This window comes from Vidua chalybeata, chromosome 22, assembly GCF_026979565.1.
Source record: "Vidua chalybeata isolate OUT-0048 chromosome 22, bVidCha1 merged haplotype, whole genome shotgun sequence".
Lineage (NCBI taxonomy): Eukaryota > Metazoa > Chordata > Aves > Passeriformes > Viduidae > Vidua > Vidua chalybeata.
The window spans coordinates 2,120,391-2,146,512 of record NC_071551.1 but is presented as its reverse complement, the minus strand read 5'-3'; the positions used below and the strand labels follow the sequence as shown (position 1 = coordinate 2,146,512).

Sequence of the window (26,122 nt, the reverse complement as noted above, 5' to 3'; positions counted from 1 at the left end):
TCCGCGGGAAGCTCCAATTTCAAAGCACCGGGAGAGGCGGGCGAGACCCTCTGCAAGTCCCCCCCGCACCGCGGCCACAAGCGCAGCGAGTTTTCAGTCCTCATCCTCCTCCCCAGGCTGGCAGTGGCGGCGGGGGTGACTGCGTGCGCCCCCAAAATTCCTTTCCCTCCGTTTCTGTTTCAATGTTACCCGCCCTTTTTTTTGCCTGCTTTTCCCTATTTGCGCCGGGGCAGCACCATCACGTGAGACCGGGCCCGGCTGGACGCGGCTGCCGGGGGCGCGCCGGTGTCGGGGGTGGGGGGGCGGCCGGAGACGCATCCCCAGGCCCGACCTTTGCCCCACATCCCTTCCCCAAATTGGGGGCTGGACTGGGGGGGGGGGGGTTGGTTTGCAGGAGGCGGCGCTCGCTCGCTCTCGCTCCCCCCGGATTTTTTTCCCTGCGGTTGTTTGGGAAGGTGGAGCCTGGGGCCACCCCCGCGGGCAGGTGCCGGATGGCGGCGGGGACCCTCGCCCCCCGCCCTCCCGACTCCCTGCAGGAATTCCAGTACCCCCCCCAAAACAGCCCCCCGGCCGGGGGAGTGCCCCCGGCCACCGACCTGGTGCTGGGGGCCACGGCCGGGTGCTTGGCCTGCTTCCTCACCAACCCGCTGGAGGTGGTGAAGACGCGGCTGCAGCTGCAGGGCGAGCTGCAGCCCCCGGGCACGTACCCCCGGCCCTACCGCGGGGTGCTGCGGGCGGCCGTGGCCGTGTGCCGGGCGGACGGGCTGCGGGGGCTGCAGAAGGGGCTGGCGGCCGGGCTGCTCTACCAGGGGCTCATGAACGGCGTCCGCTTCTACTGCTATTCCCACGCCGAGGACGCCGGCTGGACCGGGTATCCCGGCGGGACGGTGGCCGCCGGGGCCGTGGCCGGGGCGGTGGGAGCCATCGTGGGCAGCCCCGCGTACCTGGTGAGTGCTGCTCCGCCTCAAAGGCCGTGGGGTGGGGGCGAGGGGGTGTTTTGGGGCCCCCCCCCCAAAAGGTTCGGCATCTTGGCTGCATCCTAAAAACACTGGCTTGGTGCACTCTCTCTTCTGCTGCTTTGCTTCATCCCCCCCACTCCCCCCAAAATGTGGGGCTGCGCTGTGCATGCTCTTCTCCTGCTTTTGTGCATGCTCTTCCCCTCCTCTTCTCCCCCAAATCCCCCTCAGGAAACCAGCAGAGAACTCCCCCATAAGGAAATTATCCCAAAAATTGTGGGGGTTTCCCCCCCTCCCATTTTAGAGGGTTTCCCTGTTTTTTTGGGGTTGCAGAGCTCCAGCAGTGGGTGTTTGCAGGGTCCCTTTTGCCCTGGGTGAGAGGGGTAAAAGGAACGGGATTCAAAGTCTGGAGTTACCACTTGGCTGCTCAGCTGTGTCCCCCATGTCTGTTGGGGGGGCTGAAACTTCCCCTCAAAATCTGCCAAGAAGATGGGGGACCACAGCCGGTCCCAGCGGGGGCACTGGAGGGTTTTGTCACCTGGCATTGTCCCCCCCAAGGTCAAGACCCACCTCCAAGCCCAGACACTGTCAGCCATGGCCGTGGGCCACCAGCACAACCATGAGGTGAGTGGGGACAGGGGTGGGGTGAGGGGACACAGAGGGTTTGGTGGCACCTTGTCCGTTCACTCTCCGGGCCCCAGCGGGGACGAAGCTATTTTGGTCAGCAGGAATTTAAAGCTGTTGTTTGGCTGCTTGGCCCCGTAATGATGCTATAAATAACAGTGTGAGAACAGAGGGGGTGTGACAGGCACGTGGGGCTGCAAGACCAAATCCGGAGAATCCAGACCCCCTGAGATCTCTCCAAAGCCAATAGTGGCTTCGTGTCACCACCAGCAGGGGTGGGATATTTTGCCAGGGTGGGAAATTTTGGCCAGGCGGGATGCACCATTCCCATTTTTCCCATTTCCCCCAATTTCCTCTCTTCTCCAGAGCATCTCCGGCGCTTTCAAGAGCATCTACCAGCAGCACGGGGTGGTGGGGCTGTGGCGGGGGGTGACGGGCGCTGTGCCCCGCGTGGCCGTGGGCTCGGCCGTGCAGCTCGCCACCTTCGCCTCCGCCAAGGACTGGGTCTGCGAGCGCCAGGTGAGCGGGACGTGTGCCGGATCCGGCCGCCACCGGCCCCCCGTGCTCCCTTTCATTGTTGGGAAGAGCTGATGCCGGCGCTTCCCGCAGTGGTTCAGGAAGGGCAGCTGGGCGGCGGTGCTGGCGGGGGGCATGGTGAGTGGTGTGGCTGTGGCTGTGACAATGACACCTTTTGACGTGATCAGCACGCGTCTCTACAACCAGCCGGTGGACGCCGACGGCACGGTAAGGCCATTCTGGGTACGGCACAGGGGACACATGGCTTTGCCCAGGATTGCATCCGGCAGGGGTGCAGAGCTGGCTCCTCTCTCCCCAGGGCAAGCTCTACCGAGGTTTTTTGGATTGTATCCTGCAAATCTCCAGCAAAGAGGGGCTGCTGGGCTTGTACAAGGGCATCGGCGCCGTCTACCTCCGCCTTGGTCCCCACACTGTCCTCAGCCTCTTCTTTTGGGACAAGCTCAGGAACATGGTTCAGCACTAGCAGCCCCCAGGGCTGTAGGACAGACTCCTGCCACCACCACCGATGTTAATAAAGAGGTTTTTCTATTTTTGGTGTTGTCTTGGGGTCTTTGGGGTGGTGCAGATGGGGGGGCAGGACCTGAAATGCTGCGATGCCTCAGGGTGGAGAGGAGAATGGCAATGCTGTCGTGGGGGAGGTTAAAGGTGCTGGTGGTCCCTGAGCCCCTCCATGTGCATCACATCCCTCTTCTCCTAATTTTCACCTCCACGGGGCAGCTGGAGTTCATCTCATCCGGCCAGGGCTCCAGCTGCCCTGGCTTGCCCCAATAATGATTTACTAGCCGGGGGGGGCCACTCCCCGCCTCCACCCCGCGGACCTTGGAGCCGGGGCCTGGCTACACTGTGGCTCCTCTCCATCGAAAATGTTTTCCCTGGGGTCCTGGCTCCCGGCGTTTCCCGGGCTGGCGTGGGGCTGGGCACTGCTGGATGCACTCCTGCAAGGTGAGATCCCCGAGGGTGGCCTGGGGACAGCCCAGGGGACACCAGTGACCCACTGCTGCCTTTCCCCGCAGGGCTGGTGGGTGCCTGCGCTGTCTCGGTGCTCTGCAGCCTCCTGAAGGTTTATCTCTACATCCAGTGTGTGAAGTAAGCGCTAGCCCTTTGTCCCCTGGGGGCAGGTTGGTTTTGGGGGTCTGATTTTGGGATCTGCTGTTGGGCCGTGGCTCTTGGCACCGAGGGGTGCAGGGCAGGGGCTGCACTCTGTGCAAAGCACAGAGGGGGATGTCACTAAGGCTTGTCACTCCATTTTGGGTGACATCCCCTTGGCTCAGCATTCCCCCCCTGCTGTCCCCAGCAACCCCGAGAGGCAGGCGGAGAAGGAGGCGATCGCGGCGCGGCGGCCGCTGCTGGAGCCGCTGCACGTGCTGGTGCTGACCGCTGTCCTGGCCCTGGTGGGCTCCCGCGTGGCCGCGCTGGTGGTGCTGGAGTTCTCCCTGCGCGCCGTCTCCACCATCCTCTCCCTTGGCAAGGTGAGATGGCATGGGGGAAACTGAGGCACGGTGGGATATGGTGTGGATGGAGCTGGGAAACTGGGGATTTGTTCAGCACCCACAGGAGATGGAGGGGCTGTGGGTGGAGGGGGCCATGTGTCCCTCTGCATCTCAGCCAGGTGTCCCCAGGTGGGCAAGAGGCTGATGGCCCCTGGCTGGTCCCAGTGTGGGCACAGTCTCAGGGCAGTGCTTGTCCCCTGTGCTGGCACTGCCGGGACACCTCCAGTTCTGGGACCTCCGTGGGAAGACATTGAGGGGCTGGAGCATGTCCAGAGGTGGAAACAGAGCTGGGAAGGGGCTGGAGCACCAGGAGTGCCTGAGGGAGCTGGGAAAGGGGCTCAGCCTGGAGAAAAAGAGGCTCGGGGGGAACTTCTGGCTCTGCACAGCTCCCTGACATGAGGGGACAGCCAGGGGGGTCAGGCTCTGCTCCCAGGGAACAGGGACAGGAGGAGAGGGAACGGCCTCAGGCTGAGCCAGGGGAGGTTTAGATTGGCTATTGGGAAAAATCCTTCATGGGAAGGGTGCTCAGGCACTGGCACAGGCTACCTAGGGCAGTGCTGGAGTCATCGTCCCAGGAAGGGTTCAACAAGTGTTTGGATGAGGCACTTGGGGACATGAGTAGAGGTGAACACGGCAATGCTGGGGGAACGGTTGGGCTCATTGATCTCGGAGGTCTTTTCCAGCCTCACCGATTCCACGATTCCATGACCCCCCCGCTGCTTTGCAGGGCGCCCACAGCAGCCAGCTCTACCTGCTGTGCCAGTACTCGCTGGGCTGCGGGGTGTCCTGCGGCCTCAGCTTCCTGCTGGAGGGGGCTCCGCACCGCAGCTGGAACCTGGCGCTGGCGGCGGGGCTGGCGGGGCTGCTGGCGCTGCACGCCCGGCGCCTGGCCCGGCACGTCTGCGCCCTGTACGAGCTGCACAGCCGGCAGCGCTACTGCGGCGTCTGCATCCTGCTGCTGGCCTCGGGGCACGGCATCCCGCGCCTGCTGCGCAACGCCCTGGCCCTCACCTTCGCCGTGGCCGACCTGGCCGCCGTGGAGCTCATCAACCGCGACTTCCTCTCCACGGGCGAGGCCGTGCGCTTCTGGACCCCGCTGACCATCTGCTACACCCTGCTGGTCGTCTACATGCAGGGTGGGTGGGGCTGGCCCATCACGGGGGGCTCTGAGGGGCGAGTGGGGTGTGCTGTGGGGGTATGTGGGATGTATTCGGGGTGTGTGGGGCCACTAGAGGCCACCTGGGGCTGCATAGGGGCAGATGGGGAGCGTGGGGTATATGGGGTGTACTGGGGGTATGCAGGGGGTACTTAGGGCGTCCTTAGGCTGTATAGGTGGTATATATAGTATGTGCTGGGGGTGTATGGGGCCCATATGGGGCATCCTGGGGGTCTGTAAGGGGGTATATGGTTCGTTCTGGGGTGTATAGGGGTATATGGGGCATCCTGGGGGTCTGTAGGGGGTGTGTGTATATATATCCCGGGTGTACATAGAGGGTATTGGGGGTACAGAGAGTACATGGGATGTCCTGGGGGTACCTGGGGCACCCTGGCACTGTATGAGAGGTACAAGGGATGTACTGGGGGTGTATAGGGGCTACATGGGCTATACATAAAGCCACCCCATGCTTGGTGTCCCCACTGTGGGGCTGCGGAGGTCCCAGCGTCCCCGCGGTGGCTCCCCAATGCCGTGTCCTCGCAGAGGAGTCCCGGCAGAGCACGGGCAGGGGGCCGGCGTTCCGGACCGTGGTGGTGCGGATGGGCGGCCTCTTCATCCTCCTCCTCACCGTGGGCCGATGGACCGACATCCTGCACATCTTCGTGTCTCTGCTGGGGGAGCTCTGGTGCCTGCTCCGCTCCGGCGTCCTGCTGGAGTCCTGCTGGAGGCAGGTGAGAGGGGGGACACCTCCTTGCCACGCGGGGTGAGGGCCGGCGGCACGCTGGGCCACGCTGAGAGGCCTTTCGGCTTCTCTCTTCCATCCCGCCCAGGATTTTGCCCAGCAGCCTCGCGTGGATAGTCTGTCGGGATCCAGATCGGAGGAGACGCCCCGATGAGCCGCGGGGTGGAACCGGACAGTGGAAACTCAGGGTGGATTCGCTGGGCACCCCAGAATCCCCCCATCACAGATCTCCCATGGGGAATAAGGAAAAAAGGGTTCCTGGAAGGCGTCCAACCCCATCCCAAGGGATGGAGGAGGTCGGGGGGAAGGCTCATGTTGCCCCTGGTTTTTGGGGGGATCCCGTGAGGTTGCAGCACTGCTGGGGGTTTGTTCTCTGGTCCCAGTGGGATTGCAGGATGATGATGGATGTCCCATCGTTGCTGGCAGCTGGGCCACACTGACAGGGGCCTCCAGGGGATTATAAATCTCAGAAAATAAAGTTTTTTTTCCAGCAAAATCCATGGGCAGAGCAAGCTGGGGTCCCATTGTGCTGGAAAGGCACTTGGAATGGTGGTGGTGCAGATTTTTGAGGGAGGTGGGTAGAATTCCTTCTTGGGAAGGGAAACTGAGGCACTGAGTGGGCTGACCCTCTGGCTGGGAAGTGCCCCAGTGCCTCAGTTTCCCCCTGGCTGCACCTTGCTGTGCTGTGCCAGGGGACAACAGGCCCTGTGAAGGTGGGGTGCAGTGTGGGGAGGGGGCATTCTGGCTGCCTGGGCATGGACCCCCAATGCAGGGGGGAGCAGGAGGAGGTCTGGGGGTGTTCGGGGCACCGGGGGCTCTGTAGGGGTTTATGGGGCATGCTGAGGCTCTAGGAGGGCACATGGGTGTCCTGGGGGTACATAGAAGAAATATGGGGCATTTTGGGGATGGAGCTGCATGGGGGTAACTGGGGCTGTATTGGAGGATAGGGGTTATCCTGGGGGTATATGGAGATATTACGGCTGTATTGGGGTACACAGGCACCCCGGGGGTGTATGGGGGGCTCACAGGGCACCCCTTGGGGTTGGGTGCCCTGAGGGTGTGTGGAGCTCTCAGAGGGTCCGTGGGAAAACCTGGGAGGGGGTAATCCCAGAGCATATGGGGCACCCTGGGGTAGATGGGGCCCCCACGGAGCACTTTGGGGAGCGTGGGGCAGTCGGGGGGTGAACGGGACACCCTAAGGACACGTGTCCCCCTTTTCCTCCGCCTGGGGCTGTGGGGCAGGCAGGGGGGAGGAGGAAGAGAGGTGGAAGAGGAGGAGGAGGAGGGAGGAAGGGGCGGTGATGCCGGGTGGCTCTGCCTTCCCGCTGCCCCCGCCGCGCCCGCGGAGCGCACGGAGGGACCCGCACCGGCTCCCCAGGTAGGGGACACGGACGGGGACAGGGTCACCCCCCCGAGAGGCTGCAGAGCCACCTCCGGGCAGGCGACACCCCTCGCCCACCGGGCAGAGAACCTCGCCCGCAAGGTACGACCCCCAGGTAGGGAACAGGGGCCACCCTCAGGTAGGGACCGCCCCAGATGTGGGATTGGAACCCCCCCAGGAGGGGTCAGGGGACACCCCAATATGGGACACGGGACCCCCCACGTGATGGGATAAGGACCGAAGTCATCCTGGGGTGAGACAAGGGGACCAAGAGCCACCCCCAAGGAGGGGACTGGGGACTCTCCCAGGGAGGGGATGGGGGCTCCTAGGCAGGGGGACACGGTGGGACCACTGCTCCACAGGGGACAGGGCACTGCCAGGTAGGGGACAGGAAGCGGTGGGGCTGCACGGTGGGACACAGGGGATGCCGGGGGGCTGCAAGGCCACCCCTAGGTGAGGGACAAGAGGACAGTGGGACCACTTGGGGTGAGGGAAGATGGGACACCAAGCGTTATGTACCCCCATCCCATCCCTTTTTCCTTGGGCGTCCTCGGAGCACCCTCTGAGAGGTCCCTGGGGCAGAGTTGAGGTGCAGCTCTAGAGGGCTGTGTCCCATGCCAGTGTTGGGGGTTGTGGGGATACCCCATAAGTAACCTTATTCCTATCAATCCCACCTGAACTTCCATCCCAGGAGATTTCAGGGAAACGAGGGGGGTTCCTTTCCAGTGTGGCCTCTGCCACCCCAAACCAGGATGGAGCTACATGAGGAGGAGAGACCCCCATTAATGCACCCCTCGAGCTTCGACCAGCGTGATAGCCCTGGGCCGGGGGGATCATCTGGGGGGTGCCGCCACGGGGCCGCCGGGATGCCGTCAGCCCCGGCACAAAGAGGAATGTGATGAGCACATGGTTCCCATTAACCCCGGAGAAATTTTTTTTAGGCTGTTTTTTTATTTTTCTTTTTTTTCTTCTTCTTTTTTTTTTTTTTTTTTTTTTTTCATGATTCTTCTTTTCTTTTTCCCCCTAAGTTTTCCGCAGCTCTGCTGGGGAGGAGGAAAAGCGGCGGCTCCGGCGGGTGAGGAGCTGGGCGAAGGCCGGTATCGCCGGTAGCCGGCGGGGAGGGAGGGAAAGAGGGAGCGAAGTGCTCAGGGCTCTTTTTCTTCTTTAATCCCTTCCTCTTTAATCCCTTGAGTCAGAGGCTGAAGTCACCGGCAGGAACGTTGCGAAGCTTTTTGCCCACCTCGGGGAGTCTGTCTGCCCCTCAAAGGATGTGCTGACTCCTGTGAGTGGGATTTTGGGGGAGCAGAGCCGCATGAGACCGGGAACTCATCACACAGGTATTTTTCAAGCTGCCAATTCACCTCAGGGATGAATTCTGCTTCACCAACACAGCGCCCTGACTAAAGCCTCAGGGTTCCCCCCCTCAATCCATTCCATTTGGGAAGGGGAAGCTTCGCCCCAGCTGCTTTTCCCCTTGGGAAGTTGGATAAACAGCCCTTTTCCTTCCTGAGCAGGGTTTCTCGGGGTCGGGTGCGTCCTGCCTGTGCTGCCGGGTGCTGCTCAGGGGATGTGTCAGTGTCGGGGATGTGGTGATTCACAGCACCACACCTCAGTTTTCCCACCTGGAAAAGTAAAAAGGGGGATGTGCAGAGCTGGAAGTGATTGGCAGGGAATTGAGGGTAAGGAGGGAGGGAATGGGGATGTAGAAAGATTTCAAAAAAGGAGTTGCAAAAGCAAAATCCTATAGCTGCCCTGTTTTTTAAAAGGAAAGGTGGGTACTTCCTGCTGCCCATGGGGAGTTTAATCCCAGGTGGGTAGGAGCAATAAGAGGAAATACAGGAGATTCAAATGCTTATGAAAAGGTGCAATATGGCCACAGAGGTGTGAAAATGGGAGATATCGGCTGCTGCCTTGCCAGGACTCTGTACCCTGTGTCCTCCCAGGCATGAGACCATTTATTGCTGTGACGTGGGATGGGACGCTTGTTCCTTCTCCCTTTCCGGGAGGAGGGAGGCAGGTTGATACCGAAGGGCAGCACGGCTGCAGGAGCTGCCAGTGTGCCTGCGAGTTTTGCTCTCTTTCTTTCTTATTTTCCTTAGAATCAACCCCCGATCTGGCCTTTCCATGGCTTCAGCAATGTTGCCAGGGAAAGCAGAGAAGAGAATTGCTTCGTCCATCTTCATCACCCTCGTGCCACCACAGAGGGACGTGGCTACCAAGGAGAAAACCCAACGGGAGCCGCAGCCAGGTGATGCCAAGGTCCCCGGCACTCATCACCCCCAGATCCTGCTGTCACCCCCCACATTGCCCTACGGAGGTGAGGGGTGTCCATGGGGGGCTGCGAGCAATGTGGAAGGATGGTGATGGGGCAGAGGAGGCTGTGGAGATGCTTTGCTAAAGGATGTGCATGCAGAAGGGGATGTGGGGGTATGTTTTGGGGAGTTATTCCCCAAATCCCTGCACGCATCCTGGCATGGATCCGGCTCCTGGGGACGGGCTGTGTTTGCTCTCCATTGCTGGGTGCTTATCGGTGCTGTTTGTCCCCTCCTGCTTTGATGGCGTTTGCTTTTGGGGCAGGTCAGCGAGTGCTGCTGCAAAGCTGTTGGGGTGTTATTGTGACAGGGCGTTATTGTGATGGGGTGCTACTGGACATTATTGATCCCCTAAATCCCCCACATCTGTCTGCTGCTGCAGAAACCCACACGGTGGCCCCTGTACCTGCATCCCCACCAGTCCTGCCCCTCTCTGAAGTGCCCCAGCCCTTGTCTGTGGAGCCGCTGGGTCTGGCACTGCAGCAACTGGACCTTGCAGCACCCGCCACCCTCCAGGTGAGGATAACAGAGTGCACCCCCCCCACAGTGCCTCAGCTTCCCCACTAACATGGCTTTGCCCTTCCCCACTTGCCAGGCCCCTTCCACCATCCCTGCTGAATTGAAGCTGCCCACATTTTCCCAGGAGCACGCAGGCAAGAGGCAGTGGCAGGATGTGAATGGGCACCCGGGGAGGGACAGCTCCAGAGGTACGGGGAGACCCAGCTGTGCACAGTCTCATCTCCACTTAGGGAAACTGAGGTACGCAGCTCCCAACCGCTCTCCCTGCTTCTTGCAGACATCTGTGCCTTCTGCCACAAAGCGCTGGCGCCCCGGGAGCCGACGGTGGAGGCGATGCGGAAGCAGTACCACCCTGACTGCTTCACCTGCCGTACGTGCCACCGACTCCTGGCTGGGCAGCGCTACTTCCAGAGAGATGGGTGCCCCACATGTGACACCTGCTTCCAGGTACCCATCCTCCTTCAGGGAAAACCAGCACACTCGGAACATCCCTTGGGGCGTGGGCTGGTGTCTCATGGCATGTGTTCCCTAAATTCCAGGCCACGCTGGAGAAATGTGCCAAGTGCCAGGGGCTGATCACAGAGCACATTGTCCGTGCCCTGGGCAAGGGCTACCACCCCAGCTGCTTCTCCTGCGCTGCCTGTGGCCGGGCCATGGGCACTGAGAGCTTTGCTGTGGACAAACAGGGTGACGTGTACTGCGTGCCCGACTACTACAGGTTGGCCATGGGGGAGTGTCTCCCACACTGGGAGCTGGGTTTGGCTCGTCCCCTCAAGCCCGCAGGGCTCATGTCGCTCCCGTTGGCTCCCATCAGGAAATACGCCGCAGTGTGCAGCGCCTGCGAGTGCCCCATTGTCCCCCACGAGGACAAAGACACCTACAAGATCGAGTGCCTGGGACGCAGCTTCCACGAGAGCTGCTACCGCTGTGAGGTACGGCCCTGGGGGTCCCCAAAGCCAAGGGGGTGGCACTGAGCCTTAGCTGAGCATGGACACAGGGATGGCAGCCCCCACGACTGGTTTTTAGCCCCCAGTTTATCTTATGAGTAATGGGGAGGGGTAAAATAAGTAAATTGGATGGTGGTGATGTGTTTGGAGAACTTCAGCTTTGCATGCTTTTGATGTAGTTTGTCACTTTTTCAGAGTGCTGGAGGGTTTTGCAGGGAAAATAGGATGTAACACACACAGGAACCCCTAAAAGGTAGCTCCTTTTCCCCTCCTGCCCCCCAGAGCTGTAGGATGCCCCTGTCACCGGAGCTGACAGAGAACGGGTGCTACCCCCTGGATGACCACCTGCTCTGCAAGTCCTGCCACATCCACTGGCGCAACGAGTCGTCCTGCTGAGACCCTGCAGCTCATCAAGCTCTTCCAGTGCCAGGCACCAAAAAGGGAGTGCCCCCAGTGGGATGTACCCTGTGGCCTGGGTGCCTGCTGCACCCCCAGATTACTGCAGAACTGGGTTTTCATCACCAAAATGTCCCCAGGACCCTGACCCGGTGGGTTGGTGGGGTGGAGAACTGTGGATATGTCCTGGCACAGCTCTGCACTCATCATGAATATAAAATGCCCTGACAGAGCAGCAATGAGGAGTGGAGGTTTTATTCCTTATTTCTTTTTTTAAACGCCTTTTTCCAAAGGCCAGTTTGGTTTTCTTGGGTGGTGCTTCTTTCTTCTCAAGCTTCCTTGGGATTTCACTGAAATGTTTCTCTCTGTGGAGAGCGGGCACTGATTTAGTTACTCGCAGTTAAATAAAACCCCAAGTTTTTAAACTCTCGTTTCTTTAATCCACCCTGCATTCCAAACCTATAAAATCCAAGTTTAAAAATAAGGGGGGAAAAGCCAGTTTTGGATTTTCTAGGCGTGGCGAGAGTTGGTCCGTAACAGTTGATTTTAGGGTGTAGCGATATGGCAGATGCTGCTGTCACCCTGGGGAGAGCCGAGTGTTGTTTTTTGGGGTGGATATGGGATCTGGCGATGTTTTGTGGTATTGGTAAAAGGGGTTTTGGTGTGGTTTGGGTTTTTTTTTTTTGCTGACTATCTATCCGGAGCCGGCAGAGGGCAGCCGGAGCACAGATTCCTCCATCAGGCAGTAAAACTCCAGCTAAAAGCATCCCGCAGGGCCGGAACGCTGGGAAAGACCGACAGACCGCTTTCTGCATATTATCCAAGATTATATCGCTCTGCCAGTGGAAGCTTTTTGATCTCCTCTCAGTCCAGGCCTCAAACCAGCAGAAATTAGACCATTTCTCGGCGTGCCCAACATCTGCGCAACTGATGTTGCCGGTGCTTAGTGGTTTTGTTTGCGAGGGCGTTGCAAACCAGGCGGAGAAACTTCGTAACTTTCTTTTTGACCGAAAGTGTTTAAAAAGCCACAAATCAAGAGCAGAAAATAGCATGAGCATGTGAGATGATGTTTAATGATTTCCTGATGGAAAATGTGAGCTGTAAACAAAGAAAAAACCACCAGACCAGCAGCTCCTGGATCACATACAACAGCTCCGGCGTGTGCTGTGTTTATGAGTGAAGGGGTTAATGATGGTTAATTAATCACATCAATAACTATTTCCTGATGACTCTTCCCTGTCTACAAAGCTGATTACTTAGTTTTTTAATGAGCATCTCTGGGCCATCAATCAGATCATAACTTGCTTTAAACGTATTTATAAATAAGTTGTGGTCTGTCCCGGACACGTAAGTTGGTGGCTTTGGGTCCAGTTGGGTGGGAACTCCTTGTCCCATGCCAAGGAATTCCTGAGCTCCAAGTTAGCTCTCACTTTCCAAAGCTTCTTGCACTGTGAGGAAAATCTGGCATCAAAATAATGCTAAAAAAGTAAAAGGATGTGGCAGTGGCCAAAGGGAGCAGGAAAAAGAAGGCCCAGAGGGCAAAGGACTGTTTGCATTTTGTAATATGGATATTTTTCCACTCAAGGTTTTTGGGGAGGATGGAAGTGCAATGCTGAGCAGTGTTTTGGATGTGTTATTGGAAGTTGCACTACCCTTCCACAGAGGAATGGTGGGAAGGAGTTGGGTATTTCCCCCTTGGAGCCTTCCAGGATGGGCTGTTGGCACTGGGACTGCAGAATTTTTGGCCGGAGACAGGCAGGGAAATGCTTTTATTTACAGGCAGCCTTGGAGAAGGTCCTGGAAAGCAAGGAGAAAGGAAAGGCACCGCTGGAGAGTTTGGCAGCATGGTGAAGGGATGTGGCGTGGTCAGATTTGACGTGGTATTTCAGGAGCGGAGGGTGACAAGGGATGGGGATAAATGGACACAGGTAAGAGGACAAAAAGGCTGATTTAAGGCGTCTTCCCGGATAAAGGGAGAAGCAGTACCAGCTGAGGCTTGGGGAGCATTGCTTTGCCTGAAAAGCACAGCCCCGTGTTTTCCCTTGGGAGGAGCTCGAGGAATTCTGAGCCGAATGCAGGAGATCCTGCAGGGCTGAGGCCGCAGGAGCTGGATCCTGTCCCACTGCCCCCACTGCCGAGCAAACCCAGGTCGGCTGCAGAGGCTCAGCCTGTCCTTGGGCTCCTCACCCCGTCACGAGCACTTCTGCAGGCACCCAGGTCTGCAGAAATAAACCAACCACGCATCCTGCCTTGAAAAATAACATTTTGGGGGGGGGGCTGGGCTCCACAGCTTTGTGGAGCCCCCCCCGGACCACCCAGGTGTAAACCCCACTCCAAGTCCCTCCTCTTGTCCCTGTGGCAGCAGCAAAGGGCAGAGAGGATGGCAGCGCTCTGGATGGCTCCAGCCCTTCCCTTGGCTGCTGCAATACGCCCGTCAGCTCTTGCAATCCCTCTTGGCAGGCTGAGGAGAGCGGGAAGGACCTGGCTGCCTTCCAAGGAGCAGCAAATGCAAATATTTCCTCACTTCAGGCTGGGTGCGGCCCGCGGATAAAATTTCCTCGGGCTTTCCCAGAGAAGGCATCCGATCTCTCGCTCTGCTGCGAGGCCAACTTACTCCCAGGAATACAACCATGCGTCCCATAAAAAAAGCCTAAAGGTTATCTTTTTACAACTCAAAGGACTGCCTGTTTTTTTAAAAGAGGTTTTAAATTGAAGAAGGAGCTGCCAGGCACAGCTGTAGTGGTTTTAAATCAGTGGTTAAAGTGTTGCTTCACAAAAAAAAAAACCCAAAAAAACAACAAAAACCCTTTCTGCAGGTTTCTTTGGAAAATGCAAGATTTGTAGTGTGGTGCAAGGAAAGTGGGATGATAAAGGGGCTGGAAAAAGTGGTGGGAGCAAGGTTGGGTGCTGGCGATGTTTTTTTTCAAATAAGATAGAAAGAACTGCAGGAAAACTTTTTTTTTTTTTTTTCCTTTGGATCCCAGGTTAATGGCAGTCACATCCCAGCCAGCTCCCTGCAGCGTTATTCTTCCCCACAGAGCATTCAGACCTATTTTCTGCATGTTCCTTTGACACAGCCTAAAAAAAATATATATATTTCTTAAATGAAAAGCAGTCTGATCCTGCTGATTCTGGGAGAGGCAAAAACCAGCAGGGATTCTACAAGGAACAGGCCAAGTGTGGATTTCTCCAGGTCATGCAGCACAGGTGAGATATATATTAAAAAAAAAAAAAAGCAACAATCTGTATGCTAATATTCTCATTTATCCCCAATTTTCCTGGCAAAACTGAACCACCCGCTGCCACAATGTAGTTTTAAAACACATTGATTTTGATAGCATGAGAGGAAAGGGATGAGGCAAGTGCGCAAGCGCGTTACCAGGCTGCAAGTGCTATACTGGCTTCTTTATAAAATAAAGGATAAAAAGCCCAACCCACCCTATTTCTGAAAACAGACGCACAGCACACACCTGCGAGCAGGGTTTTGCTATTTCATATCCCAGATTTCCTTCATGAATCAGTGATTATAGCATCCTGCAGCCCTGTTTCCTGAAAATTAACAATTTTCATCCAGATTTGGCTTTGAGTGGTTTAAGTTAGATCTTTATTTTGATGGAATGTCCAGTAAAGCAGTGTGAGTGAGGTGTTTTATTGAAATAAAAACGTGGATATTTTTTGAAGAGGCTATCCTCTTTGTCAAGGTGGATTATTGATGTCAGGGATTTATTAGTGGGGGGGGGGAGAAGTGGAGATGGGGAATAAATATATAAAATATAATAATATATCCCTTAATTCTCCGTGCAGCTAAACTTTTCCTCACAGCCAAGCTGTGGAATATGCTTTAATCTCATTTAATGGATTGCTTCGTCTGAGTATAGTGGTGTTTTTATTTTATTTTATTGTTTGTTTGTTTCGCTGAAGCGATGGGGCTCTAGGCGGGGACTTCTTCACTTCAGAAGTGTTTCATGAAGGAAAAAAAGAGAAACTCGTAAAGAAAAAAGATTAAATGAGGAGGAAAAGGAGGGTTTGGGGTGACAAAAGGCGGCGCCGGCCGGGGCTGCCCCTCACGGCCCCTCAGGCGCTGCCCCCCCCGCGCTCGCTTCACAAAATGGCCGCCCGGCGGGGCCGCGGGAGCGGCTCTGAGGCGACAAAATGGCGGCGGGCGAAGAGCTGGGGGAAGGACGGGCGAGGAGCGGCGTGGGCACGGCGGAGGGGCTCTGATCCTGTGGGAATCCCCTCCGGGCGGGCGGCGAAAGCGCTGCGGGTGAAACCTGACCTTCTTCTTATTCCCCCTCCCTCCTGCCCTTTTCTCCTCGCCGCCTTTGCGAAAGGATGTGAAAATAGCCAGAAATGCGCATTTTCATTCGGCCATGGCGGAGCCCCCGGTTTTCTCACCTCAGCTCCCCCCCCGCTCCCCCAGTTATACCCCTAATATTTTTTTTTTTTTTTCCCCTCACAGCTGAGGGGTTTTGGCTCTGAATTGCGCTTTCTACATGCCCTCCACCCCTTCCTTCATGATCACCACAGGCAACCCCAAGGTGGGTAGTTTATGCCTAATTCGTTGCTTTTCCACCGCTTTTCTCCTTTCTCCTTCGCAGGGGTTGAAGCCGCCATCTCTCAGTCTCATCGCGGCATGGAAAATCCCCAAAAATGCTTACGGGAGAAAAAAAAAAAAAAAAAAAAAAAAAACCACAAAAAAAAAAAAAAAAAAAAAAAAAAATCCCAAACGCATAAGGATTGATATATCATCGGAGCCGGAGTGGTACGGGAAGAAGCAATCGCTGCTCGCCTGCTCCCCACGACAGCTCGCCTGCCATTCACGTAATTAAAATCATACATTGGTGTGATCAGACATGGTAATACCATTAAAAAAAACCCTCAAATACCCTAACATCCACACACTCGTTGTTGGAGGCTGTAGCCAAGGTACCATGCTTTTTTTTTTTTTGTTTGTTTGTTTTTATTGTTTTAAATATTCTTTTAATGTTGCCTTACCCTTTTTTCGTGCATCAGAGTGTTGTTACAGGCTATAACATTGCATCTTATTTCTTAAAAGCTACGTACCAAAAATACTGCTTTTTTCCCATAGAATTGCAGGTTTAGGCCCATACAGATGCTCTTTTACTTCTATGGATACAGAAATACTTGTATGTATTTATTAAATGTAAATATATAAATACTGCTATATATTTCAGATTTTTATATATATGACCTTTTCCTAGGGACTACTTAAAATATAAAATAAGCCCACATAACTAAAAACTATAATTTAATTATATATAATCACTATAACTTTGGCCCATATATATATTTGATTATATATATATATATTACCTTTGTTTTCCTCCATTGGTTTCCTACTACAATGTGTCCTAAAAGCAGGAGAAAAAATGCCATCAAAAATAAAAATAAAAGAAGAAAAAAATTACAAAAACCAACCCATCTCTTTTTTTTTACAGTCCATGATGGAAGTTTGTGCCTGAATGTTTTATTTGTTCCACAGAGATGTAGATTTTCCTTGGGAGATTTGGGAAGGATTATTTTTTAATGAAAAAGAGGAAAAAATGCACCCAGAAAAAAACTCAAAACCAAAACAAACAATGAAAAAGAAACAAAAAGGAAAAAAGCACGACAGAACCAAACCGCAGTAAGTGAAGCTGCAAATGCAACCGAATAGTCCGGATCAGACAATTCATTGCACAAAAGAAGGATAAATGGAACTGCAATGGCCGGCTTTGCTGTAGATCCAGGAGGAGGGATCAGCTCCTTTATCCCACCATCTCGCGCTACAAACACCACCATTTTTTTTCCTTTTTTTTTTTTTTTTTTTTTAATACGCTTTGTTGGGGCGTTTTGTTTCGAGCCGAAGCGGCTGCACCACCCCCCGAGCCGGGGCTGCCGGAGCCGCTCGGGGGCTTCACTTTTACAGAGATCTCTTATTTTTTTCCCCCGGCATTGTGCAGTTCTCTCCCTTTTATTACATGGGTTTGTTTTTTTTCCTCTCCCCTCTGCGGGTATAAAGGTTTCTCTCCTCTCTCCAGCTTGGCTGCTTGTTCCAGAAGTTTCCACGGGGGCGGGGAGCCCCCACTGCGGCGCCTTTGCCGCAGCGCCGGGCAGGAGGAGGAGGATGCGGAGGATGCGCCACCTCTCCCTGACTGGGAGCCTTATTCCAAGCCGCTCCCCCTTGCTTCGTTCGTTCCCCCAGCCTTGAAAACAGAGCACTGGGAGGTGTTTGCAACTTGGAGGTTGTTCTTTTTTTTTTTTTTTTTTTTTTTTTTTTTTTTTTTTTTTGTGTATTTTGTTGTTTTTTTTTTTTTTTTCCTCTAAATGGAAAGCAGAGCTGTCGCTGATGGAGATGGATGAGGCAGGGCTGGCAGCGCCGCAGCTCTGCTCCGGCGTGGCCATGGCACCGATGGCATAAGTGACCTTTCCCAGGCGGTGGGAGAGGGGATTCCCCCCTGGCCCCAGCATGCTCCTGCTCGGAATTCATTTTAAATAGCAGGAGTATTATTTTTTATTTTCTTTCCTTCCATTTCTCCTTCACTGTTTTGGTTTGGTTTTGGTTTTTTTTTTTTGTGTTTTTTTTTTTTTTTTTGTTTTTGTTTTTTTTTTGTTTTGTTTTTTGTTTGTTTGTTTGTTTTGTTTTGTTTTTTACCCCGAAGCTTCCTCATGATTTTTTATTTTTTTCCTGTGTGTGTTTTGAATTGCATTTTAAAATTGCCCAGCTGGAGACAAGGCTTGATTAGAGCTGGAACAATAGCTCCCTTTTATTAATAACGGGAAGGATTTACAATCCTACAGCACCTTCCTTGGAAAGCTTTCCAAACCATTTGCAAACACTCAAAAATTTCAGATTGTGCAGCCCTTGGCTGTGAGGTGGGTAAGTATTTAATGATGCCACCACCCAAAATCACCTCGGTGGCAAACCTCAATTTCTGAGTGCTTAAAAAGATGACAAATTTGGTTTGGTTTGGGTTTTTTTTTTTGGTGGGGGGTGGTGGGTGGGGTAGCGGGTGTGGGGCTGGCTAAAAGCTGTAACCTAAATCTGTAGATGCAGAGTATTTGCTGTGTCCTGGGAACTGGGCTGTTCTCCCTCCAGCCACGCAGCTTTCCAGAGCCGAGCTGTGGATTTGCTGCATGTCAGTAAACATCTGCTTAGGCTTTTTTTTTTTTTTTAATCCATTCCCTTTGTGCAGTCCCTAAGTGACCTCCTGCAGCGCTGCCTCCACTGCGGTTCCAGCGCAGCCTTGCACTGGAGCACTAAATGTGTGTCCCTGCGAGCCAGAGTGACCTTGCTGGGGGGACTGGGCCCACGGAGTGATTCAGGTGCTCTGCTTTGATTCCAAATCCCTGCACCCCGTTTTTTTCCAGCACATCCCCTCATGCTGCAGTTACGGGTTGAAGCTGTTTCATGCCTTTTGTCCTCTGTTTTTGTTTGTTTGTTTTTTTCCAAGGGAAACGTTGTATTGTTTATGTAACCCCTCTCACCAGCAGATCCCTACAAACCACGCAGGGATCCAGGAGTCACCCAGGCAGTGGGATCTGGCCTTGCCAGAACCATGAGGGACAAGACTCCAGCCACGTTTGCATGTGTCACACACGGGCCACACAAACCCACAGTGTTCCTGTGGTTACTTCTGTCTGCAGAGCATGAGTGGGTCCCAGGGCTTCCCCTTCCCACTGCTTGCTGGTTCACAAAGGCTGATGCTTCTGGAAAAAGCTCTGCCTTGTGGCCTTTAAAATAAATAAATAAAGTGGCGCTGCTGTGGATTAGTCATCCTTATTTTTGAAGGAAGCTGTTTGCTAGCGCTGTCCGAATCAGGCATGTGCGTGTGAGATGGGAACTCCAGAAGGCTGGTAACGTGCTCTGCTCGCTGCTCCTTGGAGCTCAGCCACCCGAGCTTCGTTGATCTGCTCCTGGCAGGTGGAAAATCTGACAGTCCAGCTTTCCAGACCTTTCCCTCCTTTTTTTTTTCAGTGCTGGAATCTGCATTGGCAGGTGTGCAAATGTGGAGACTGTAACAGCAGCAAGTGAGGATGGATGAGCTGTTTTCTGGGGTCACATCCAACTCCAGAGAAGAAACCCTGGTGAATTATAATTTTTTTTCTTGTCTCTGGTAGATTTTACTCTGAGCTCCACTGTATTTTGTGAGAAGACTGAGTTTGACGCTTTTGGCTACTAAAAATGGTTCTGTTTTTAAACCTTGGTGCTTTTTCCCTTCCCTGTGGTCATGCAGAAGAGCAAGCGGTGCAATTAAACAGTACAGCAAAGGGCAGCTCCCTCCCCCTTTCCCTTTCAAAAAATCCAGAGTTGTGTGTCTTGAACTGCTGCATAGGCAGAAAACATACAAAGCCCTTGTCAGCATTGTGCTGATGTGTGGCACGTTAAAAAAAATACACACAAAAGGGGTGGGGAGAGCGGGTGCCTCCAGGGAGCAGAACTGTGGGGCCCCTTTCCCTCCAAGCCCACAGACCTATGTGGGATAGTCTATTCCTCCTAATTTTGCTCAGGCAAAGGCAGTGGAGGTTGGAGGGAGTGTTGAACATCTTAAATGGTGTTGAAGAAGATTGGGGTCCCCTTGAACAATATTTTTTTTCCTCTGTGAACTTGCTCCTGTGAGATGCAGCTGGTTTATTACTCCATTCCTCAGAGTCCTGCTCACTCGCAGGGAAGAAGGGAAACGCTTCCTTACTGGGTGTCATTTCTTTTGTTGTGTTGCAAAGGTAATAACCAGAGACCTGGTGCTGGTCTCTGCCAGGTCACACATGGCTTGGAGGTGCAGCTTCCCGCAGTCATTAGTGCACAGGGAGTGCTGGGGGGTCGTTAGCTACTCTTAATGAGGATATTGCATCAGGATTCCATGGATGCCACTGTCTGACCCGGCCCTGGAGAAGCCCCTTAGGAGAAATTATTTCACTGACTGGTTGCTGTAGGGATTTCTAGCACAGCTACAGCTTTATCCTTCTTTTTGGCCAAAATTAAGCGCAGGGTGGGGATGAGGTGTCCAGGCCACATTTCATACCCTGCTCCCTGTGGTAGATGTGTGAACAGTGTGCCTAGAGCCTTGTTTGGAATAAGCCAGTGTGGACAGAGATTTGGATTTTATTCCCTCATTAGGGCTGTGTTGGTCTGGAGATACACCTTGTACTCTTCATAGGCCTTTGCTGGCAGGGAGGTTTGGAGGAGCAAGAAGCTGCCTGTTGGGATGATTCCACATTTTTCAGGCTGGCACACCCTGTGGGACTCTAAATTACTTTCCTTTGGCAGTTTAGGATAAATGACTGAGAATTGCCTTGTGAGTGCTGAACTTTTACCACCCTGAAGAGTTACTCGAGCTACATCCATGATATTTCCAAGCTAAACAAAACCTGAATTTCCAGTGCCAAAAAGCAATACAAACTTCCACTCCTCCTCTGTTCAGAAGAAAACCATGGTCTTTCAAGCTTTGCTCTTAGCCCAAGGAGTTAAAAAGCTGCACTGTGAGATCTGCAGAGGTGAAAATAAAAGCCAAAGGCAGATGAGGAACTTGTCCCATGCCATGTTGGAGGAGAGGCTTAGAGCGCAGCAGGTGTTGATGCACAAATATTTCTCTTTGTGCTTTCTCTGGAGTGAAGGAGCAGTAACTCCACAGACATGGGGTCACTCCTTTTCATTTAAACACCCTCATGTTGCTGTGGTATCAAAATGGTGTTTGATTAAACTAAAGCTCAAATGGTGGTGGCTCGGTGTTTATTTTGTGCTGGGTATGCTGCTCAATCCAATGAGGAATGTGGGAAAAGCAGCCTGTAGCTTGCAGGTTTAGACTTTGGGGCTTGTGCTAAAGCCTTGTCCTGTAACATTTCCAGTGTAATTTCTGAGATTTTTTTTTTCTCCTGGGCATTGCACACAGGTAAAAATCACATCTGGATGTAGAGTTAATGCAACAATTAGGTGTTAAAAATGGCAAAGTAGAGGATTCGGTGATGTAACCAGTCCTAGGAGATTTATATCCTTTGCAGTTGTCCTGTTTGGGTATCAAATTGCATGGAACTGTCTTTTTTTATGTTTGGTTTCTTTAGTTTTCCCTTAAAATGTAATCTTTTGCAGCCTGGAAGGCCATAGTCCTGTCTAGTGATGAAAACCCTGTGTTTGGGGAGAACCCTTGTGAGGTGAGCAGACACAACTCTCTGGCACGTGGTTATACAGGAGTTTGGGGGCAAGGTGAAGCAGGGCAGAAGCTGGCACTGTGATATTCCTGTGATTGTTTCCCAACAACAAGCTAAAGAAAAAGTATTATTTCTAATATATCTACTGCACCATAAGCAAGAGTAAACTCTTTTGCAGTCCTGTGTTGGCATGTAGGTTTTAGTTGTGTGGCTTAACCATCACACTGGGTTCTGCTGCTGAAGAAACCTCTGGTTCTTTGTAGAAGGAATTTTAAAAACAGAAATGTGCTTTTATATAGAGATAATAATGGGTTCAATGTCAACTGAGGTCCAGGGGCCCCTGTATACTGGGCTGTGGGATGTGACTGTTGCTAAGTCACTGGCTAAAATGATGGCATTTTGTGGCAGCTCCTGTCCCTGGCACTTTGGATAAGAATACCACGGGGAAGAGCGTCAGAAAACAAATTACTAAATACTGCATTTCAAAAACGCGAAGGGAGTTTTCTGCACAGAGTCATCTCCTCAGGAAGATTTGGAGCACTAACCCTTGAAAAGAACCGAAATCAAGACCTCTATTAATATAAATCCTGTGCTTTGTGTTGGTTAAGGCTCCAGAACTCAGCTCTGTGCTCCAAGTGTTTTCAGCACCTAAGCTGATAGCCTCTGTCTTGGCAACAAATGGGCCTAAATATCAAACAGCACCAATTCTTTATTGGAGAAAACGAGCATAAAGCAGAATGGGTAAGTTATAAAATTAGGCCAATAATTCAGGCTGTCTTAAAAAGGAGATAAAAGCCTAGCTGGGAATTTGATATTCAGTTGTCATAGTGTTCTTTTAATAAATACTATCAATGAGCGAGGAAGACACGTAAATACATTTTATCCTGACAAGATGGTGGCTGGAGCTGGCTAGCTCAAACAAAGGAACACTCTGAGTGTTTCTTGGGGCTCTTTGCTGGGAAACGTCCTGCTTTTTTACAAAAAGCAAAAGAACTGGCTGTGTCCTGGTGGTGGGGAGAACCCTCGTGTTCCCGCTCAGATCCCCATGAATCCCAGCTGATGTAGCCAGGGAGAGGTGTAATGTCCCGCTTTCCCAGCACACCACACAGAGATGTTGCCGAGCCAGACCTGAGGGTAGGAAGTTATGGTCTGAGCCAACAGAATCCTGGTTGCTGTCCTTGTTCAGTATCTAATCTTTGCTTTTTGAAACGTTCTATGAGCAGTCTCAGCGATGCGTGGCAGCTCTGCCGCTCCGGAAAGGCGCCGTGTTCAAAAAGGATAAACTTGCCTTTTGAAGCATTGTGTCTGCCCACTTCTATTTATTGGTTTTTCCTCCTCAAAGAGAGGCTGCTGTGTGGACCCAAGGATGTTTTCCGCTTCTCCTGCCCTTTTTTTTTCCTTCAAGCTGGAAAGCTGCTAACTTTATTAGCTCCTTATATGGCAGCCCCATTTTCTCACGCCTTTAATGGCTCTCTTTTGATCTGTCCTATTCTTGCCTTGCTTTTCCTGATGTGAAGGTGGTGTTCAAGCTGAGATGGGTTTATAACCTGCTCCCTCACTAATAAATGGCCTGGCACTTTAATCCTCTCCAGGTACTGATAAGAAACATCCAAATGTTTTAACTGTGGGGCTGGCTGAGTTGTCCAGAGATAGCTGGGCTTTTGGCTACCCTCCCAGGAGTAATATAAATTGTTCCTTGCAGTGTGTGTCCCAAAGGCCAAGGGCCATCGGGTCATGGAGAACAGCTCAAGTCCCCTTGTGCTCAGCTGTTTGGCCCCCAGGAAGGGCAGCACACAGGGCAGTGCAGCCGTGCCTCGCCCCTGGGTGCTCATGATGCTGTTGCTCGTGGCAGGACACTGGGCTGGCACAATGAGTGTCTGTTCTGCAGACACAAGGATGGTGTTGGTCCTTCGTCACAGCCCCTCTGGCCTGCTGAGGGGAGGGTTATACCTGCTCTGCTCTCCAGACTGAGACTGTGTTCTTTAGAATCTTCAGCTGAGCTGGGAGATCTGGTTACAGCAGCATTGCTGGTGCGGTTGCAACTAGGAACAGCTTCCCTGCAAAGCATTTGAAGAGTGTCACCATGGTCCAGAGCTTTGTTTTGCGTCACCAGCCGAGCTTTGTGCTCCTCTTCCAGCTGGCTGTTGTGTAAATGGAACCCTCCTGGCACTTGTCTGAACCCTCTCCTGTCAACAGAGTCAATGGCTTTGTTTGTGACAGCTCCCAGCCCCTGCATGTCCTGTGAGATGGCCGGGTGACAGCAGTGACTCCATCGGTGTGTGAGATTCCCTGGAAGGAGCTGGGAGCTGGTGTGGTTTCCTTGTGTCCCTTGGAGATGCCACCCCAGCAGGAGAAAGAACAGCTGGGATTGCAGTTACAGCAAATACACTCCATCAGAGAGGGAGAATTTGTCATGGAAAAGTTGTTTGATTTTTTGGCAGTTTTGGTTTGGGTTTTTCCTCTCTGAAATGGAGAGCCCCTTAAAGGTAGAGACATGTACAAACTGCTCCTTGGGCTTCCCACCAGGTAAAATGGAAAGCTGAACCCAGTTCCACACTGGAAACGCCGGTGGAGCGTGTTGGCAGCGCGTTTTCTTTGCGCACGTGGCTCCATCACACGTTTTGAATAATAGATGGTTTGCGTGCAAGGAGTTGTTGGGGTTTTTAATTAATCAGTAGATAGATCCCAGTTTGGCAGAGCCCATCATCGCTGAGGAAACTGAGGCACGGGGCTGCCAAAGGATGGGCTTGCAGCCGCTGGAGTCGGGGATAAGGTTCGGGGCCACCACGGATCGAGTCCACGTGCGTCAGAGATCTGATTAAATCAGGAGATTTGCATGTTTGTTAAGGAACTACTTCTTGGTGACTTTGACCAGTAGCGAGGTGGACTTGCTGCTGGAAGGTTACGGTGTCCGGCCAGACTGGGTGGCAGAAGGCAGCTCTGACAAATAAAACATGGGTTTGATCAATACCAAAACGTCATCAGGAGACTTTGGCCATGGAAAATACTGAAATACGGGTTTGCTGTGGTGAAAGCAGTGAAGGCTTTAAACACCAACACTTGTGGCTGTGGGTGTGTGTTTTATCCTGACCTCAAGCTGCTCGGAGTCTCACAGCGAGAACTGGTTGGGCATTTTCCTTTTGGGACATAGAAATAGGTGTTTTATCAGTGCAGTGGCATGTTTCGGTGGAAAAGAAGCTCCTGTGGGTTAAAAAATGTTTAGTTCTACGTTGCAGAGCTGGGGTGTGACATGCCAGGCAACTAGAGACGGGTGATATTGGCACTGGGCAATTTCTTCACCCCAGGTTAATTAAGGAGCAGCTGTGCCAGCCCCCGTGGGGGAGTGGGAAGTGATTCCTTCCCACAGCGGGAGTTTCTCCTGTGTGGTTTTCAGGGCAGCCTGGTCTGTGTTCTGTTGGAGGAAGTGCCTCAGAACAACATGGCCACCCTGCTTGGGTGGAGGGAGTGTCTCAGGGTGACACATCCTCCCTGTGTCAGCGGAGGGGAGCATGTGGAGCAGCCAAGGGGGGGTTTGGGGATCCCCCTGCAGCCCCACTCGCGGTTCCTGCTGCTCTGGCCTTTGGAGCCATTACAGACACCAGAGCCAGGGCAGCACAGGGCCCTCCCTGCCACCACCTCAATTAACTTTTTACTTCTCTGCCTGGTGGCCACGGCCGGGTGTGTGCTCACCTGGGGATGAAGGTAGCTTGTGCCCCAGGATTTTGGAATCCTTATGGGATTTGGGGGAGCTGTAGGTTTGGGGGTCAGCTGGGGCCCCTGGCTGGGTGAAGCCCCTTTGAGCTGTGCCAGCAGGACCTTGCCCTTGCAGTGCAACCCGTTCTGTCTCTCACAGCTCCCTGTTCCAACTCCACCAGCCCAGCATGGCAAGTCTCCCAGCCCCTTTTCTCACAGCCCCATCACAACCTGCAGAGCCCCAGTACATTTCTCACAGCCCCTCATGACAATTCTTGCAGAGACTGTTAAATCTCTCGCAGCCCCCCATCACAACTCTCACAGCCCCATTGCAATTTTCAAAGCTCCTGTAATGATCCTCACAGCCCCCCAATAAGACTCTCAGAGCCCCCCGTTGTCTTACAACCTCCCACTGTGTGTCTAAGTCTCCCACTGTCTCACAATCCTAATTCTCTTGTTCCCCCGTTTCCCACACCCCCCACCCCAATTCTCTCATCCCCCCGTTTCCCACACCCCCCACCCCAATTCTCTCATCCCCGTTTCCCACACCCCCCACCCCAATTCTCTCATCCCCCCGTTTCCCACACCCCCCATCCCAATTCTCTCATCCCCGTTTCCCACACCCCCCACCCCAACTCTCTCATCCCCCCGTTTCCCACACCCCCCACCCCAATTCTCTCATCCCCCCGTTTCCCACACCCCCCACCCCAATTCTCTCATCCCCCCGTTTCCCACACCCCCCACCCCAATTCTCTCATCCCCCCGTTTCCCACACCCCCCACCCCAACTCTCTCATCCCCCCGTTTCCCACACCCCCCACCCCAATTCTCTCATCCCCCCGTTTCCCACACCCCCACCCCAATTCTCTCATCCCCCCGTTTCCCACACCCCCCACCCCAATTCTCTCATCCCCGTTTCCCACACCCCCCATCCCAATTCTCTCATCCCCCCGTTTCCCACACCCCCACCCCAATTCTCTCATCCCCGTTTCCCACACCCCCACTGCCCCCGCCCGCTCCGCGCACGCGCACTCCAGCTCGCCCCCCCCCCCGCGCGGGGCGGTGCGCGCTCTCGCCCCGCCCCCCCCGCCGACCCCGCGGCGCGCGCCCCGGGGCGCAGTGCGCCTGCGCGGGGGCCCCCGTGTGGCGCTGCGCGAGGCGCGGGCAAGGGAAGGGAAAAGGGAAGGGGAGGGGGGGGCGAGCGAGCGAGCGAGCGCGGCCGGG

The 26,122-nt window shown here is 53.7% G+C and overlaps 3 protein-coding genes and 1 long non-coding RNA gene across 19 annotated transcripts; all 4 read left to right on the top strand.

Annotated features, from left to right (window-relative positions):
- The first annotated feature begins 254 nt into the window (after positions 1-254).
- On the top strand, positions 255-3,201 carry SLC25A34 (solute carrier family 25 member 34). Of its 2 annotated transcripts, XR_008434580.1 has the most exons (6): positions 255-947; positions 1,515-1,580; positions 1,947-2,099; positions 2,190-2,324; positions 2,416-2,636; positions 3,131-3,201. XR_008434580.1 is itself a non-coding variant. In XM_053962836.1 (5 exons), exons 1-5 carry the CDS (start codon positions 492-494, stop codon positions 2,578-2,580), a joined length of 975 nt encoding a protein of 324 aa, XP_053818811.1. In that variant the 5' UTR covers positions 255-491; the 3' UTR covers positions 2,581-2,662. The 2 variants fall into 2 exon arrangements, 1 of the variants encoding a protein (XP_053818811.1); XM_053962836.1 differs by lacking the exon at positions 3,131-3,201 and having other exon boundaries at positions 2,416-2,662.
- Positions 2,762-6,249, top strand: TMEM82 (transmembrane protein 82). Its single transcript, XM_053962835.1, has 6 exons — positions 2,762-3,059; positions 3,131-3,203; positions 3,412-3,586; positions 4,335-4,743; positions 5,307-5,494; positions 5,594-6,249. Exons 1-6 carry the CDS (start codon positions 2,981-2,983, stop codon positions 5,657-5,659), a joined length of 990 nt encoding a protein of 329 aa, XP_053818810.1. The 5' UTR covers positions 2,762-2,980; the 3' UTR covers positions 5,660-6,249.
- A 573-nt stretch (positions 6,250-6,822) lies between these two features.
- Positions 6,823-11,471, top strand: FBLIM1 (filamin binding LIM protein 1). 5 transcript variants are annotated; one of them, XM_053962854.1, is made up of 10 exons: positions 6,823-6,988; positions 7,915-7,961; positions 8,083-8,223; positions 8,986-9,134; positions 9,581-9,714; positions 9,794-9,905; positions 9,995-10,164; positions 10,257-10,435; positions 10,532-10,649; positions 10,947-11,471. In XM_053962854.1, exons 4-10 carry the CDS (start codon positions 9,011-9,013, stop codon positions 11,058-11,060), a joined length of 951 nt encoding a protein of 316 aa, XP_053818829.1. In that variant the 5' UTR covers positions 6,823-6,988; positions 7,915-7,961; positions 8,083-8,223; positions 8,986-9,010; the 3' UTR covers positions 11,061-11,471. The 5 variants fall into 5 exon arrangements, with proteins under 5 accessions (XP_053818829.1, XP_053818828.1, XP_053818827.1 ...); XM_053962853.1 differs by having other exon boundaries at positions 8,986-9,203; positions 9,842-9,905; XM_053962852.1 differs by having other exon boundaries at positions 8,986-9,203.
- Positions 11,472-14,034: 2,563 nt separating this feature from the next.
- Positions 14,035-24,187, top strand: LOC128798907 (uncharacterized). 11 transcript variants are annotated; one of them, XR_008434590.1, is made up of 5 exons: positions 14,035-14,267; positions 15,659-16,707; positions 18,257-19,148; positions 21,148-21,209; positions 21,615-22,018. It is a non-coding gene; the product is annotated as an uncharacterized LOC128798907 (long non-coding RNA). The 11 variants fall into 11 exon arrangements; XR_008434587.1 differs by lacking the exon at positions 14,035-14,267 and adding an exon at positions 22,909-24,187 and having other exon boundaries at positions 14,967-16,707; positions 21,615-21,947; XR_008434586.1 differs by lacking the exon at positions 14,035-14,267 and adding an exon at positions 22,430-22,621 and having other exon boundaries at positions 14,967-16,707; positions 21,615-21,947.
- The last annotated feature ends 1,935 nt before the right edge of the window (positions 24,188-26,122 follow it).